General features: G+C 45.1%; 1 protein-coding gene across 18 annotated transcripts in view; it reads right to left on the reverse strand.

Annotated features, from left to right (window-relative positions):
• LOC145349906 (uncharacterized) overlaps window positions 1-13,816 on the reverse strand; it is a 119,018-nt gene that overhangs the window by 35,687 nt on the left and 69,515 nt on the right. For 8 of the 18 annotated variants that reach the window (XM_080198544.1, XM_080198556.1, XM_080198550.1 and 5 more), the window contains exons 4-11: window positions 13,249-13,266; window positions 11,747-11,794; window positions 10,038-10,082; window positions 8,684-8,734; window positions 7,145-7,177; window positions 5,315-5,356; window positions 1,534-1,590; window positions 663-743 (exon numbers count right to left, since the gene is read on the reverse strand). In XM_080198544.1, the coding sequence (XP_080054670.1) occupies window positions 663-743; window positions 1,534-1,590; window positions 5,315-5,356; window positions 7,145-7,177; window positions 8,684-8,734; window positions 10,038-10,082; window positions 11,747-11,794; window positions 13,249-13,266 (375 nt within the window). The remainder of the gene's footprint in view (window positions 1-662; window positions 744-1,533; window positions 1,591-5,314; window positions 5,357-7,144; window positions 7,178-8,683; window positions 8,735-10,037; window positions 10,083-11,746; window positions 11,795-13,248; window positions 13,267-13,816) is intronic. The other 10 variants (XM_080198560.1, XM_080198558.1, XM_080198561.1 and 7 more) reach the window with 8 other exon arrangements.

A 13,816-nucleotide genomic window follows, 5' to 3' on the forward strand; every position in this document is an offset into this window, starting at 1 on the left:
AGCTTCTCAGTTGTGTTGCTCCAATGAAGCAAATTCACTCATCCAGCTGTTACCGGGGAGAAGGGACTGCTCATCAAAGACCTCCAGATCTGCTGACTGGGTGCCCCAGATCTGGCTGTGGTCCCAGAAGAACGGGCATAGTGGACAAGGTGCCAGCTGAGGAACTGCACCTCTGAGAAGATCAGAAATTCAGGAGGAGGCACAAGCCTCATTTCTAAAAGGAACACTCAGCATTCAGAGTAGATTATTTAACTGTGCCATCGGAGTACACATCATATGCATATGTTAGTGGAGATTCACAAATTCATTACTATACACATACATGCGCACACTATATACACTTGCACACATAAAACATGCATACTAGACACACACAGACACACATACTGTATATGCACATTATACACACACATCTGCACTATGTGCACACGTGCACACTTTTAGCACTCCCTGTCAAAATATCTGGACTCAGATGAGGAAAGAAAAAGAATCAGACAGATAGATAAAACCAGATACACAAATATGCACACACTTACAAACACTGATACACATGCACATGTACAGGTGCACAGAGACACGCATAAACCGTAATTACACATAGACACACATGTGCATGAGCACACAGCAGGACAGAACATAGAGTCGGTAAGAGAGAAACAGACCCGAGTTCCATTTTGGGATGCCGAATGGGACTTGGAGCCAAGGCCAGTGCCATAGAGAGGGAGGTCGGAGTAATAGCTTCCCTGAGAGAAGATGAAAAGAGAGAGAGAGAGTCACGCTAAGACTTGGGAAAGTAGGAGAGAAAGTGGTGGATGGGTGAAGGAAGGGGGAGTTTGGAAAGAAGATTGGGTAAAAAAGACTGGATCAATGAATACGAGGGCAGGGATGAAGGGGAGGAAAGTATGAGCAAAGGATTTGGGAGTGATGTGAGAGGTGATGGAATGATGGAGGTGACAGACTTGTTGAGTTGATGGACTGATGGGATAATGGAGTGATGGAGGTGATGAGGGTATGGAGTTGGCAATGTTGATGGAAGTGATGGGATGATGGAGTGATGGAGGTGATGGGGGGATGGAGTTGGTCGTGTTGATAGAGGTGATGGGATGATGGAGGTGATGGGGGGATGGAGTTGGTCGTGTTGATGGAGGTGATGGGATGATGGAGTGATGGGGGGGATGGAGTTGGTTGTGTTGATGGAGTGATGGAACACCTTAGTGCAGGCAGTTTTCATATGAACCAGGTGATATTTTACACAGGAACCTAACTGTTTCCCACACAATGAATATGGCAGGAGAATGAAAACACACAAACCGCTGCCTCCTTCCTGAGCCACTGCCTTGCTGATTTCAAGCTGCAGTCACTGTATCGGGAGCTCTGTATGATACCAGCAAGTGGAAGAAACACATCAAAACATTACGGACAGAGTCCGTATCACACAGTTCAAACTACACCGAGTTACCAAATCTTTGACAGAATTTAGATTGTAAAAATTCACACACACGCACACACACACATGATCAGGCAGGTACTAACCCTACTGGACTCTCTACCAGGCCCAGATCCACAGGACAGCTCGTCAAAGCCATTTGCCTGTCAGGAGAGAAGGGGAGTCCATAAAGATCAATTGAGGCACAGGATGGAATGGTGCAGTGAGATCAATTATCTCCCAGCCTCAGTAACTGCATTTAGCCCTGCACCCAGCCTGGCTCAGCCCCATCCTATCGAGGCCCAGTTCAATTCCGTGTCTGGACTTGCCATAAATGCATGATGGAAAGCATTCTTTCTGGTTGTATCACAGATTGGTACAGCTGCTGCTCTGTCCAAGACCGCAAGAAACTACAAAGGATTGCGAATGTAGCCCAATCCATCATGCAAAGCATCCTCCCATCCACTGACTCCGTCTAAACTTCCCGCCCAAACCCCAAATATATTTCTTCCACCTCCTTCCATTGGGAAAAAGATACAAAAGTCTGAGATCACGTATGAACTGACTCAAAAACAGCTTCTTCCTTGCTGACATCAGACTTTTGAATTGATCTACCTTGCATTAAATTGATCTTTCTCTACACCCTAGCCATGACCATAACACTACATTTTGCACTCTCTCCTTCCCTATGTATGGTATTCTCTAACACGCAAAAAACAATACTTTTCACTGTGTACTAATACATATGACAAAAATAAATCAAATCAAAGTGTAACAACCTGACACATTTCCAAGAGGCCAAAGCTGAAATATTAGCAAGAGCATACAATTAGTCAGCAAGAGAAAGCATCAGATATGAAGACTCAATCTTCCAGTTCACCATATCTTTAAACTTCTCCAGCCCGTAAACACATATAGACCTCCCTCCACTCACACTCCCCACTTCCAGACCTCTATTCACTCCCATGGGGCTGCCCTTGCATCAGTGGAGATTTATCTACAAAGCAGACATATGAAAACTAAAATCATGGAATGTTACAGCATAAAGGAGGCCATTCAGCCCACTGTCTGTGTGCCAACTCTCTAAAGAGTCCCACTCCTCCTGTTCTTTCCCTTTGACCCTGCAAGTTTCTCCTTTTCAAATATTTAGCTATTAGAGGTGTTCAGAGTGAAGAAGATTTTAGAGAGAATAGATAAAGAGAAACTGTTCCCATTGGTGGAAGGGTCGAGAATCAGAGGACACTTGTAAGGGGCAGCACAAGAAAAAGCTTTTTTAACAGCGAGTGGTTGGGGTCTGTAATGCTCTGCCTGCAATGTGGTGGAGGAGATTCAACTGTGGCTTTCAGAAGGAAATTGGATAATTATCTGAAGATAAGAAAACTTGCAGGGTGTAGGGATCATGGCAGGAAAGTGGAACTAGCTGAGTTACTCTTGCAGAGAGTTGGCATTAATTTAGTGGACTGAAAAGCCTCCTCCTGTACTCTAACCAGTCTATGATCCTGTGTAAATAATCTATCTCTTCTGATTGCTGGGTCAAAAACTTGGAACGCCCTTCTTATCATCCCTATGAGTGTACCTACACCAGATAGACTGCAGCAGTTCAAGAAGGCTCACTACCCTTTCCCAAGGCCAATTAAGGAAAGTCAACAAATGATTGCCTTGCCAGAGATGCTCAGATCTCTCGAAATCATTTTTTAAATCCCTTCAGTCAGTAGAAATAGTTTCACTTTGTTTCCTCTATCAAACACTGTGATTTTGAACATTTGTATTAAATCTCTCCTTAGCCTTCTCTACTCTGAGAACAACCCCAGCTTCTCTAATCTCTCTGTGTAACTGAAGTCACATATCAATCCTAGCAACTATTCGCTACACCCACTCCACTTTTTTTTAAAGTATGGTGCCAAGGATTAGACAACAATATTCCAGTTGAGGCCAAACCAGTGATGAGGTTTTGTGTCCGTGTTTTTGGGCTCAGTGCTTCTAGTTATAAACGCAAGAGGCTGAACACATTTTTACCAGCCCTATCAATCTGTTCGGCTGTCTTTGTTTCTGGTCCTAGAGGTGAAAGGCCTGGGCTGAACTCACCACACCTCCTCTTTAAAAATAAATTCTCTCAATAATAGAACAAATAATATCACTGTAGTGAGCAGATTTAAATATGTTCATGTCACCAGGATCAGGCTAGGCTCAGACTGAGAACTGTTCTTATGGCACAACACAGTCACAACCATTCTTTATTTTTAAACAAGACTATTATTAGTTCCTCTCAAAATAGATCTTTAATCTCGCGAGGAATTTGCAGGCCCCAGTATCTGTGGCAATCACAGTGTCTTCCACTTAGGTAGTTAAAAACTGTGGCACCATGGTCTCAGACAGGATTTTAAATCCAGCCCAAAGGGTCGAAACGAAAGTGTTCTCTGTCTCTGATGAGAGAAGTCAATTTTCTCTATCTCAAACCAGGTGCCCAGAAGAGGTATCTACACCATAGAGCTACTCCAAATAGGCAGAACCACTCACAGAGGTAACATATAACCAACTTCAAAAAAGATACAGTGTAACCCTGAAGGGGGTACTTCTGAGGCTGGAGTTTAGATAGAGTAGAGGGAGCTCTACTCTGCATCTAACCTGCGGTACCTGCCCTAGGTGTGTTCGGAGGAGAAGAGTGTTCAAAGAAATGTTACTGTACCTGACCCACAAGATTTAATCTAGATTCCTCGCCTCCTCTCATGTCTTCCATCTAAAACTGAAATTTGCTGTTCCCTCACCACACATTTCTTCATTTACAGTCAGTCATGTCTCAGTGAGTGATGCTCTCATCTCGGAATCAGAAGGTTGTGCATTCAAGTCACTCTCCAGGCTGATACCCTTTGCAATACTGAGGGAGTGTTGCACTGTCAGAGGTACTAACTTATGTTTGAGATGTTGAACTAAAATCCTGTCTTTCATCTTAGATTTCCTGATCAACACTTACACTCCAACCAGCATAATTAAAACATCTGGTCATCATATTGCTGTTTGCAGAATGTGTAAATTAGTTACCACATTCCTCTAAGTACTTAATTGGCTGTCCAGCACTTTGGAACATTTGAGAAGTTGTGAGCTGGTTTAGAAATACAGGGTGTTTCTTTATTTTCTACTCTTGCTTTCTCTATTGTTCTCAACCTCAGGGATTTGCTGCCTTGCAAAGACTTCCCATGGTTTTCATTCACATGAAAATAAATAAAGCCTGGAAGTGAATCAGAGGGGAATAGCGACTGACACAAGTACAGTGAATGGACTCTGATACTGAACAGAACTCTACCTGAAAAGTACAGAGGGAACAAAAGCTTTTACACAGGTTCAGTGCAGGGAAACCATTACATTGTTAACACAGGCAGTGTTCACCTTTAGCAATGTGCCCCTCGCACTGCTATGCCCTCCCATCCCTCCACCACTACTCCCATGAGTGCCATCCCATGTCTAGACATCTTCTGTTCTTGCCTGGGGCTGGGGAGGGGTCAGAGTCTGGGGCAGATAGGAAATTCCACCATAGGTTTTCCAAAGCCAAGCTGGACATCTAAGCATGTGCACATATTGAGAAGGGACAGTGGACTTCCTGCACTAAATCCCATAGACTCCCCAACCAAGCTGAAGAGCAGTTCCTCTCCCTTCTTCCCAGCTGATCTCAGCAAAGATTTGTTAAAAGGTGGGGGTGTGAATACATTACAACCAGGGCCTTTAACTGCGCTGTTCTTCACATAATGGTTGGTACCAAGGTGATTCAATCAGGGAAGGACAGGACTGAGGGACCCCCCTGCCGCCTTCCCAAATTGGAGCAGTCACATAATGACACAGGGAGTATTGGGTACTCTGCAGGCACCCAGTGCCAAGGTGCTACTTGCTACATACGGCTTTCGGTTTCTTCTTCTTCTTTCGGCTCTTCCCAGCGACCTGTTTCACACAGAGCAACAAAAAAGTGAGGGAAAGTTCCAGATCAATGGTTGGGGTGGAGGGAGGTGAATCAACATTGCAAAGGAAGAGAAAGTGAGTCACACACAGTGAAATGCGACACAAACCATGCATGGCATGGAGAATGAACAGCCTGTTCAATTGCCAGCCCCATCTCAGATTAACCCAGCAAGGGAAGGGCTGCTTTGCACAGCCTGTGAAAGGATCAGTGAGGAATTAGCTGGCACAATCTGGTGCAAGCCTCAGGCTTAGGGGCAGTGCTCAAAGTCACCCAGCAGAGAGAATGGTTAAAGTGATTACGTCACAAGATTAGTGATACAGAGAAGGCGCACTCAATTCCACCACATCAGTCTGAGATTTTAATTCTTGAGTTTCATTCTAAAGACTTTGGAAACAAGAACCTGGTTTCAGGAAAGGTGATTAGGAAGCTTTTGGAATGTTGTAAAAAGCTGGCTGCTGAATTGTTACTATTTTTGGAAGGAAGGCTGCCTCCTTTGCCTGGTCTGACCTATATGTGACTAAATGTCCCCATTCGAGCATTCACCTTAGTTAATGGCACCTTCCTATTGCCACCAAATTCTCCACCTCCACCTCCATGTAAAATTCACTGCCTTGTGTAATGGTTCAAGCAACAGCTGGCCACAGCAATGGAGAAACCATTCTCCACATTTCAGAGTAGACAGTGAGTGTTGGGAGGCTGACGGACTATGGGTGTGCTTCTGCCGAGCTTACACTCACACATTTACACCACGCTCAAAAATATACACACGCCATGCAAATATACAAGCTGTGATCACACATGCACCATCTTATTCACACACACATACATACATAGATACATGCATTGGACAAGAATTGGGAGCATTGACTCCCTCCGCAGGTGGAGCTGGGACCAACTGTGACCCTCCTCCTGTCCAGCCTGATTTAAAAAAAACTGAAGGAACAGGGAACTGATCAGGACTGTGCCTGGCATGGGTGCGGGCTGCAGAGGGAGACATTCGTCTCAGTCAAAGAGCTGCACCATGTCAATTCTGTGACAACTCACTTCCTCTGATTTCTTATCTTCAGAACTTCCTGTATCGCAGTTCAATTCCTCCATGCAAAGCCTCAGGCCTTTTGCCCTCGGCTTTCAATTAGCAGACAAACTACAAGTTGAAGAAGGCTAGCACCAGTGACCCTTGAAAGTTTGTTGTTCTTTGGTGGGGAGGAAAGCAGATCATGCTGAAATTTGCCAGTTCAAAACATGGGGGCAGTTTGAAAAAAGCCAAACGTAGAGCTGCCCATCTGAAAGGGAGAGATACTTAATCAATTATACCCCACCTTCAGTGACTAGGTTCAGTACTGCTGTGGTTACATTACCAGAATAGCAATTCAGAATCCTGAATTACTTATCCAAAGAAAATGAGTTCAGACCTCACCATGGCCATTTGAGAATTTGACTTCAATTTTTAAAAATCAAAAATAAATAGCTGGCATCAGTAAAAATGTTGTAAAAATCCAGCTGGTTTACTGATGTCCTATATGTGATTCTGGTCCCACAACAAGTAGTTGCCGCTTACCTGCCCTTTGACAGGACAGAGCAAACCATCCTCACTACTACAAAGAATTAAGAGACCCACACCATCTTCTCAGGGCAATGGATAATAAATGCCAGCCTTACCGATGATGCCCACATCTTGACTGAATGAAAAAGGTAGCTGCAGCGCAATTATTAGTCCAGTTAGTAAAAGTCACACGCTGAGCAGGCAGTCAGTGGATTGATGATCTTACCCTTCCTGAGGCACTAACACTGTCATGTTCGGTCTGTTGGTTGACAGGAGAAAAATCAGCTCAGCAAGACAGGACTATAAATGAGACGTATTGGGTCTAATGGCACAATACTTGTACTGGGGAGTGAAATCAGGTACTGAGGAATAAAACCAAAAACTCCAAGGTCTACAATTATATCCTGAATAGAAAGTGGCTCGATGCTCTAGAAGAGCAGAGGGATTTGAGGCCACAAAACATTAAAAATATCACTTCAGGTTAATCAGGCTGTTAAAAAAAAGCTAATTATCACAAGAGGTATCGAACGTAAAAACCATGAGGCAATGATGATCCTTTATGAAACGTTAATCAGACCTTAATTACAAAGTGCTGTGTTCAGTATTGGGCTCTGCGCTGAAGGATAATGAACTTTTAGTGAGGCGACAATGTAGATTCAGTGGGAATGGAACGATCACACTGGTCACTCAGATGCACTCTGCACTGCAATCAGGAGGCTAAACACACAGGTGAGCCTGGCTTCAGAGCACTTGGGCAACACATCACAAGGGCACCCCAATCTCACAGTGCACTGGGAGATCCCCATGGACATTGGGACATTCTCCCCATGGACATTGGGATCACTCCTAACACCACCCCCCCCCTCCCCCGCCAACCTTATCATTCCCCATCCCCTTCCCGAAACAGAGCCCTACCAAGTATCTCCTATCACAATCCCCGACATGTACCCACATATACCCCGTCATATTCAACATACAGACCTCAAATTAGACTGTATATTCAACGTACAGATCCCAAATCAGATTCTATATTCAATATACAGGCACTAAATCAGGATACATACACAATCCCCAATTTGGACTGGATATTCAAGCACACAGTTCCCAAATTAGACTGTATATTCAATGTACAGACCCAAACTCTGACTGCATATTCAAGAACATAATTCCCAGATCAGACTGCATAGTCAACACTCAGACCCCAAATCAGACTAGCTATACAAATACAGAGTCCCCAGATGAATTAATATATCCATCCGATCATACAGACCCTAAATCCAATTGTATATCCAACCACATAGTCCCTAAAACAAACTGTTTATGCAAGCACAGTCAACCTCTCCCAGTTGGGTAAAAATTTCAGGGCTCCATTGAGAGTAGTAATCTGCTTATCAGTTATTAAACACTGGGAAAACAATAACATTCCTCAAGAATCATGAATGATTCCTGTGATTTTTCCATGGAATTGATCTGGTTTGAGATGCTCCAACTGAATGATCTTTGCATCCTAAAATAGCAAAGTCAACCTCTGATCAGTCCCCAACATAACAACAGTTGTGAAATTTACAGTTTGCAGTGTTCCTGGTTAAGAGGAGATGGACAGGAATTATCCTGAAATCATCCCACTTCAGATGCTGTGCCAGAAAGGCAGCACCTTCACACTGGGTGAGACAAATCCACAACACAGCCAGACGGACTTGCCATGAAACCCAGATAAACCAACACATACATAAATTATTGCAATAGGAAATAAAATAGCACTAACCCGGACACTGCCACGACTCCCCACTGAGGTCCAGTCATCGTCATCAGATGCCTGCACAAGAAACAAGAGTGTGAATAAACAGATAGAAACTGTGCAAACCAGAAATAGAGGGGAGCAGACTGTAAGTGTAGAGAAACCAAGCCAGAAGAAATAGACACACACACAAAAACAAATAGGCAAAGGGAGAGTGGGGGAGCAAGGGGGAGCGGGCGAGATGGGGAGAGAGGGAGAGGGCGCGTGAGTGAAGAAGAAGAGGGCATGCAAGAGAGGGCCCATGAGAGAGCGCATGCAGGAAAGGGGAGAAGGCGCACGAGAGAGTGGGAAAGGGTATGCGACTAGGAGGCGTGCAAGCCGGGGAGGGGGTGCGCGTGTGCACTGGGGAGAAGGCGCGCAAGAGTGGAGGAAAGGGCGCATGAGGTGGGGAGAGAGAGCGTGCGACCCCCCACCGGGAGAGGGCGCTTGACGGGGGGATGGCACGCGAGAGGGCGCACGAGGTGGGTGGGGGGAAACATGCACTTGGCAGCGGGAGAGGGCGCATAAGAGAGAGAGAGGGCATGCACGTGGGCATGTACCGTGAGAGGTTGGCCACACGAGAGAGAGGAAATCCCTGGTGGAGATACATGATCTGATTATGTGTAACTCAGAGGTTGCAAACAGTGTGTGATTGTCACATGCATTTGCCAGGGAGAGGGATGGAATCAGTAGCAAGTCTGGAGTGGGGTCTCAAAACAATGACCTCATTCTTCCCAATACTGAATTGGAGGAAATACCTGCTTATTCAGCTCTGGATATCAAATAAGCAATGTGATAATTTAACAGGGGAGGAGCAGGGACAGGTGGAGTGTTGCCAATGTACATATAAAAACTAAGATCGTACTTTCAGGTGATGTTGCTGAGGGTCAACATGGAGATGAGAAATAGGAGGAAGTCAAGGATCAATCCTTATGGACACCAGAAGTAACAGTGTGGGAGTGGGAAGAGAAGCCATTGAAGATAATAATCTGGCTACGGTCTGATAGATTAGAATGGAACCTGGTGAGACCACTCCCAGCCAGCTGGACATCAGAGCAGAGACTTTGTCGCAGTCACTTAGGATGTCGCAGGAAGATAGACAGGAAGTTGAGTGTGACAGAGAGAGGACAGTTACATGTGTAAAATGGGTATAGAGGGATATGGGTCAAACACGAGCAATTAGGACTAGCTTAGTGGTAAAAACCGGGCGGCATGGACAAGTTGGGCCAAAGGATGTGTTTCCTCTCTGACTCTAGGAAAGGTGTGGAAGATAGGCATTGGAAGAACAATAGGACTGAAAGTTGCACAAGCAGACAGAGAGAGAGAGAGAGATAATACAAACCGAAGTGTGTCTTCTGAATCTGCGAGAGTATTTCTCACTGTCTTCCTGCAGAGCCAGGAGGAGAACGAAAGAGGCAGGAGTTTTTGAACATTTCAAAGAGAGATACAGACATATAGTCAGAAAGATTTCACAAACTGAAGGGAGCAGAAGGATCTTGGTTCACAAATTGCACATACAACCCAAAATATGAAAACAATGTGGTCTCCAAATTCTGGGCCAGATCAAGGGTAAGAGGAGGGGGTGGTGAGTGGGGGGATTTATCTGTCAGCTGCGACAGAAAATATGGAGCAGAACCCGGAATCCGCACAATTTGTAGTCTTTCTATGACCAATTGGATCAGGAAGAGAAGCAGATCCTTGCCCCATACCTGACATCAAGGGACAGGCCATGGATTCTGGAGATGGTGGGGGTTTGCTCCTCCACTCTTAACACCCAGTGGACCTGGGGCCAAATGTCAGTAGCCCTCCAGCCTTTGCAGGAATGTGTAATGGAAGCTACTCCCAGGAGAGGACATTTTAAAGTTTATTTATTATCGTCACAAGTGAAAATCCCCTAGTTGCCACAGACTAGCACCTGTTTGGATACACTGAGGGAGAATTTAGCATAGGCAGTGCACCTAACCAGCTCGTCTTTCAGACTGTGGGAGGAAACCGGAGCACCTGGAGGAAATCCACGCAGACATGGGGAGAACATGCAGATTCCACACAGACAATGACCTGAGCCAGGAATCAAACCCGGGTCCCTGGCGCTGTGAGGCAGCAGAGCTAACTACTGCATCACCATGCCACTCATTTCCTTTTGTTAGTGATACTCTCTGGAGGTGCCAGAAAGCAGCCCACCATTGTTATGTAAATACAATGATGTCTTCTGCCTGGAGCCAGAGCACCAAATGGAGTGAACACCAAGAAACTGCAGATTCAATGTGTATGCAGATATATGTGAAGGTACAGTGTGTACATAGAGGTACATGGAAGTACAGTGTGTCCATAAAGGTATCTGAAGGTACTGTGTGTACAGTGATCTAGCTCTGAAATAGCACAAGGTCCAGCCAATAATATTCACACAGAGTGACACCGAATGATAACACAAGCTATTAACAGCAAGCAATTGAACCTTCCTTTTACTTCTGTTCAAATGAATCTTTCAGGAATCATCATCATCAATGTGAAGGGTTTCAGTGCTGGAAATTAAACATTTTATAGTGATGTCGACAATCACCTGCATGAAACACTCCCCGGACAGGTACTGCATGGATTAAGTAAAGAGCAGTGCTCACTCCAGGCTCTTTCATTAAACATTCCAGGAAATGCAGTTGATCTCCCTTCACAAGATGTGTTGATTTGTATTTCAATGACTGCCCAAACCCATTTCCCATCAACTCCTTCTGGCCAGCAATCAGACGTCCTTCCTCAGAAGGAAAAGACTTTCTTTGAGTAAGCCGTCCCCTGTCACTCTTCCCAGACTCTCCTTTCCCCTCAAAAATACTCTGGGAGCAAAGAGGGGAAAGAGTTTATCCAGTCAGGAAATGGAGAATGACATTGGCCTTCTGGATATAAAGGAACCCTTGACAACACAGGCACCACCCCATGGGCTTAAAGTATAACACATGGAAACCCGGCCAGCCTCACTGCTAATATCAAAGATTACTTTCAAACAGGAAGGTGGGAAAAGAAAAGATTCTATAAATATTCTGACAGCTCAGACATTACCATCCACTGCTCGATATCGCCAAACTTTGTATCCAGCCCATAATATTTCTAAGAACAGAAAAGGAAGAGTTTAGGAGAAAGGGGGGAATGCAGGGAAATGTAAACATGGAGTAGGACAGATTGTATTAAAGAGCGTGCAGTCTTTCAGAACCACATGCAGCACTAATCCCAGCTCTGTAATGGAGCTGAATAACCACAACATACATGAGTGAGCTACATGATAAACACACTAACATAGAAACAGACTCTCTCGAGGTAAGGGGGCTGGATTTTCCGTCAGGCTTTGTGACCTCTATGTAAGATCCAAATAGGAATTCCAAGCTTACCTTCAGGCAGTGAGACCAGTGGCACAATCCACCAGGAGGTGGACTGCAGAATTGGCGGCAGACTCCCGATCTTTTAGGCCCAATCAGAGAAACAGCAGCTCTGGGGTCTTTGCAGTCCCCCAAATGAGGTGGATGCTGCTGAGGGAGGTCAGGGAACCTGATGAGGCCTCAACCTGGAGGTGCCCTCATCAGCCAACTGGAGGACAATGTTGAAGATTCCCAGAGCTGGTAGGAATGTTGGGACAAAGGGGAAACACTTTTACAGGTTTATTCACTTACGGAGTTGTGGTCACCATGGACTGGGTGGCCACACAATTTCCCTGAGAATGTCCCCAGAAGCAGGAATGTGTCTGGGATCTATACTGTTAAAACCCCCCCTCTAATTTTCTGCTCTTCCCCCATCCTCATCTCCAACACAATTGCCACAAAATCCCACCCAGAGAGAGAGACACACATCCACATACAGACACACCCATGTAGAGACGCACTCACAGAGATGCAGGGAGCACCCACAGGGACACAGGCACGCATGCAACACACGTGCATATGGATTCTCAGTGATACAGACCCACACACAAACACAGACACGTTTATATTCCAGTGAAAGCTCTAAGTGGGACTCATCAGTAACACTAGAGCCAGGCCAGTCAGGATTGTCATCAGGAAACACATTTTCACACAAAAAGTTGAAACTTCCTTTCCCAAAAGGCTGTAGAAGCTGGCAGTCAGCTGAAACTTTGAGGACTGATTTCAATATCCTTTGTTTGGTCAGAGTATTGACAAATTACAGACCAGAGGTGGTAAACAAAGTTGAGATGCAATGGATGGGCTAAATGGCCTTCTTTTGTTCCCATGTCAGCACGCAGGCTTAGCTGTAATGATTATACCCTGTGCCACGTTTGCTGCAGTGTCAACAAGGTAGCTTGGGGGAGAGAAAACACCACACAGTCAGAATTCCTGCTGCAGAGTGCAATGGATAGGTAATGAATAAACAGCCCAACAGTCCACTGGCACACAGTGCTCTGTGCTGGGGACCATAGACCAGTGAGAATCAGGAGGAGAGCAGAGAATCGGGCAAATACTGTTTTCTAAAATCCCTGCTGACTGGCCTTGCCTCCAGAGGAATACCAACAAAAGGGACGATGGAAGTGAAGTAATTGCATGCAATCATCTCACCTTTTGCACCTGATAAATCTACCGAAAGGAGGAAGCAGGAAAGAAAATAGGAAATGGCAGAAGTTAAACAGAATGAAAAGAGATGAGGAGTTGAAGAGTTTCAGTTCAGAAGGAGTGACTGGTCACACATATGAAGCTTGAGGATTAATTTGGACCCAGTTTATACCCAAGGTAATTGTATACCTTTGGCCTGGTGCCTACAGGGTCAACTCAAGGCTCAGATAGCTCCAACTCAAAGCCTAATGCCCTAACCTCAGTGCAAAGTGCCAGAACCTGCACTTTGGCCTTCTCTCGGTCAAATCAGGACAGTAGAGTTCAGACCCGCATCTCTTTCACTCACGCTCAGTATCCAACCAGCTGTCAACCAAAATAAAAGGAATTCAACTGAGGTCACCATGGCATCATGCCAAAGGCATGAGTGGACAGCTTAGTAGTTTGAAGATAGGAATCCTGTACAATTGAGATTAGAAGCCAACAAAATAATCTAACCACAATTAACCATAGCGTCCGCATAGTTAGTTCAAGAAATTTGATAAATGACCCTTTGCTGAGTCACGGTTCAAACCTC

This window comes from Carcharhinus amblyrhynchos, chromosome 11, assembly GCF_965287045.1.
Source record: "Carcharhinus amblyrhynchos chromosome 11, sCarAmb.v2.hapA, whole genome shotgun sequence".
Lineage (NCBI taxonomy): Eukaryota > Metazoa > Chordata > Chondrichthyes > Carcharhiniformes > Carcharhinidae > Carcharhinus > Carcharhinus amblyrhynchos.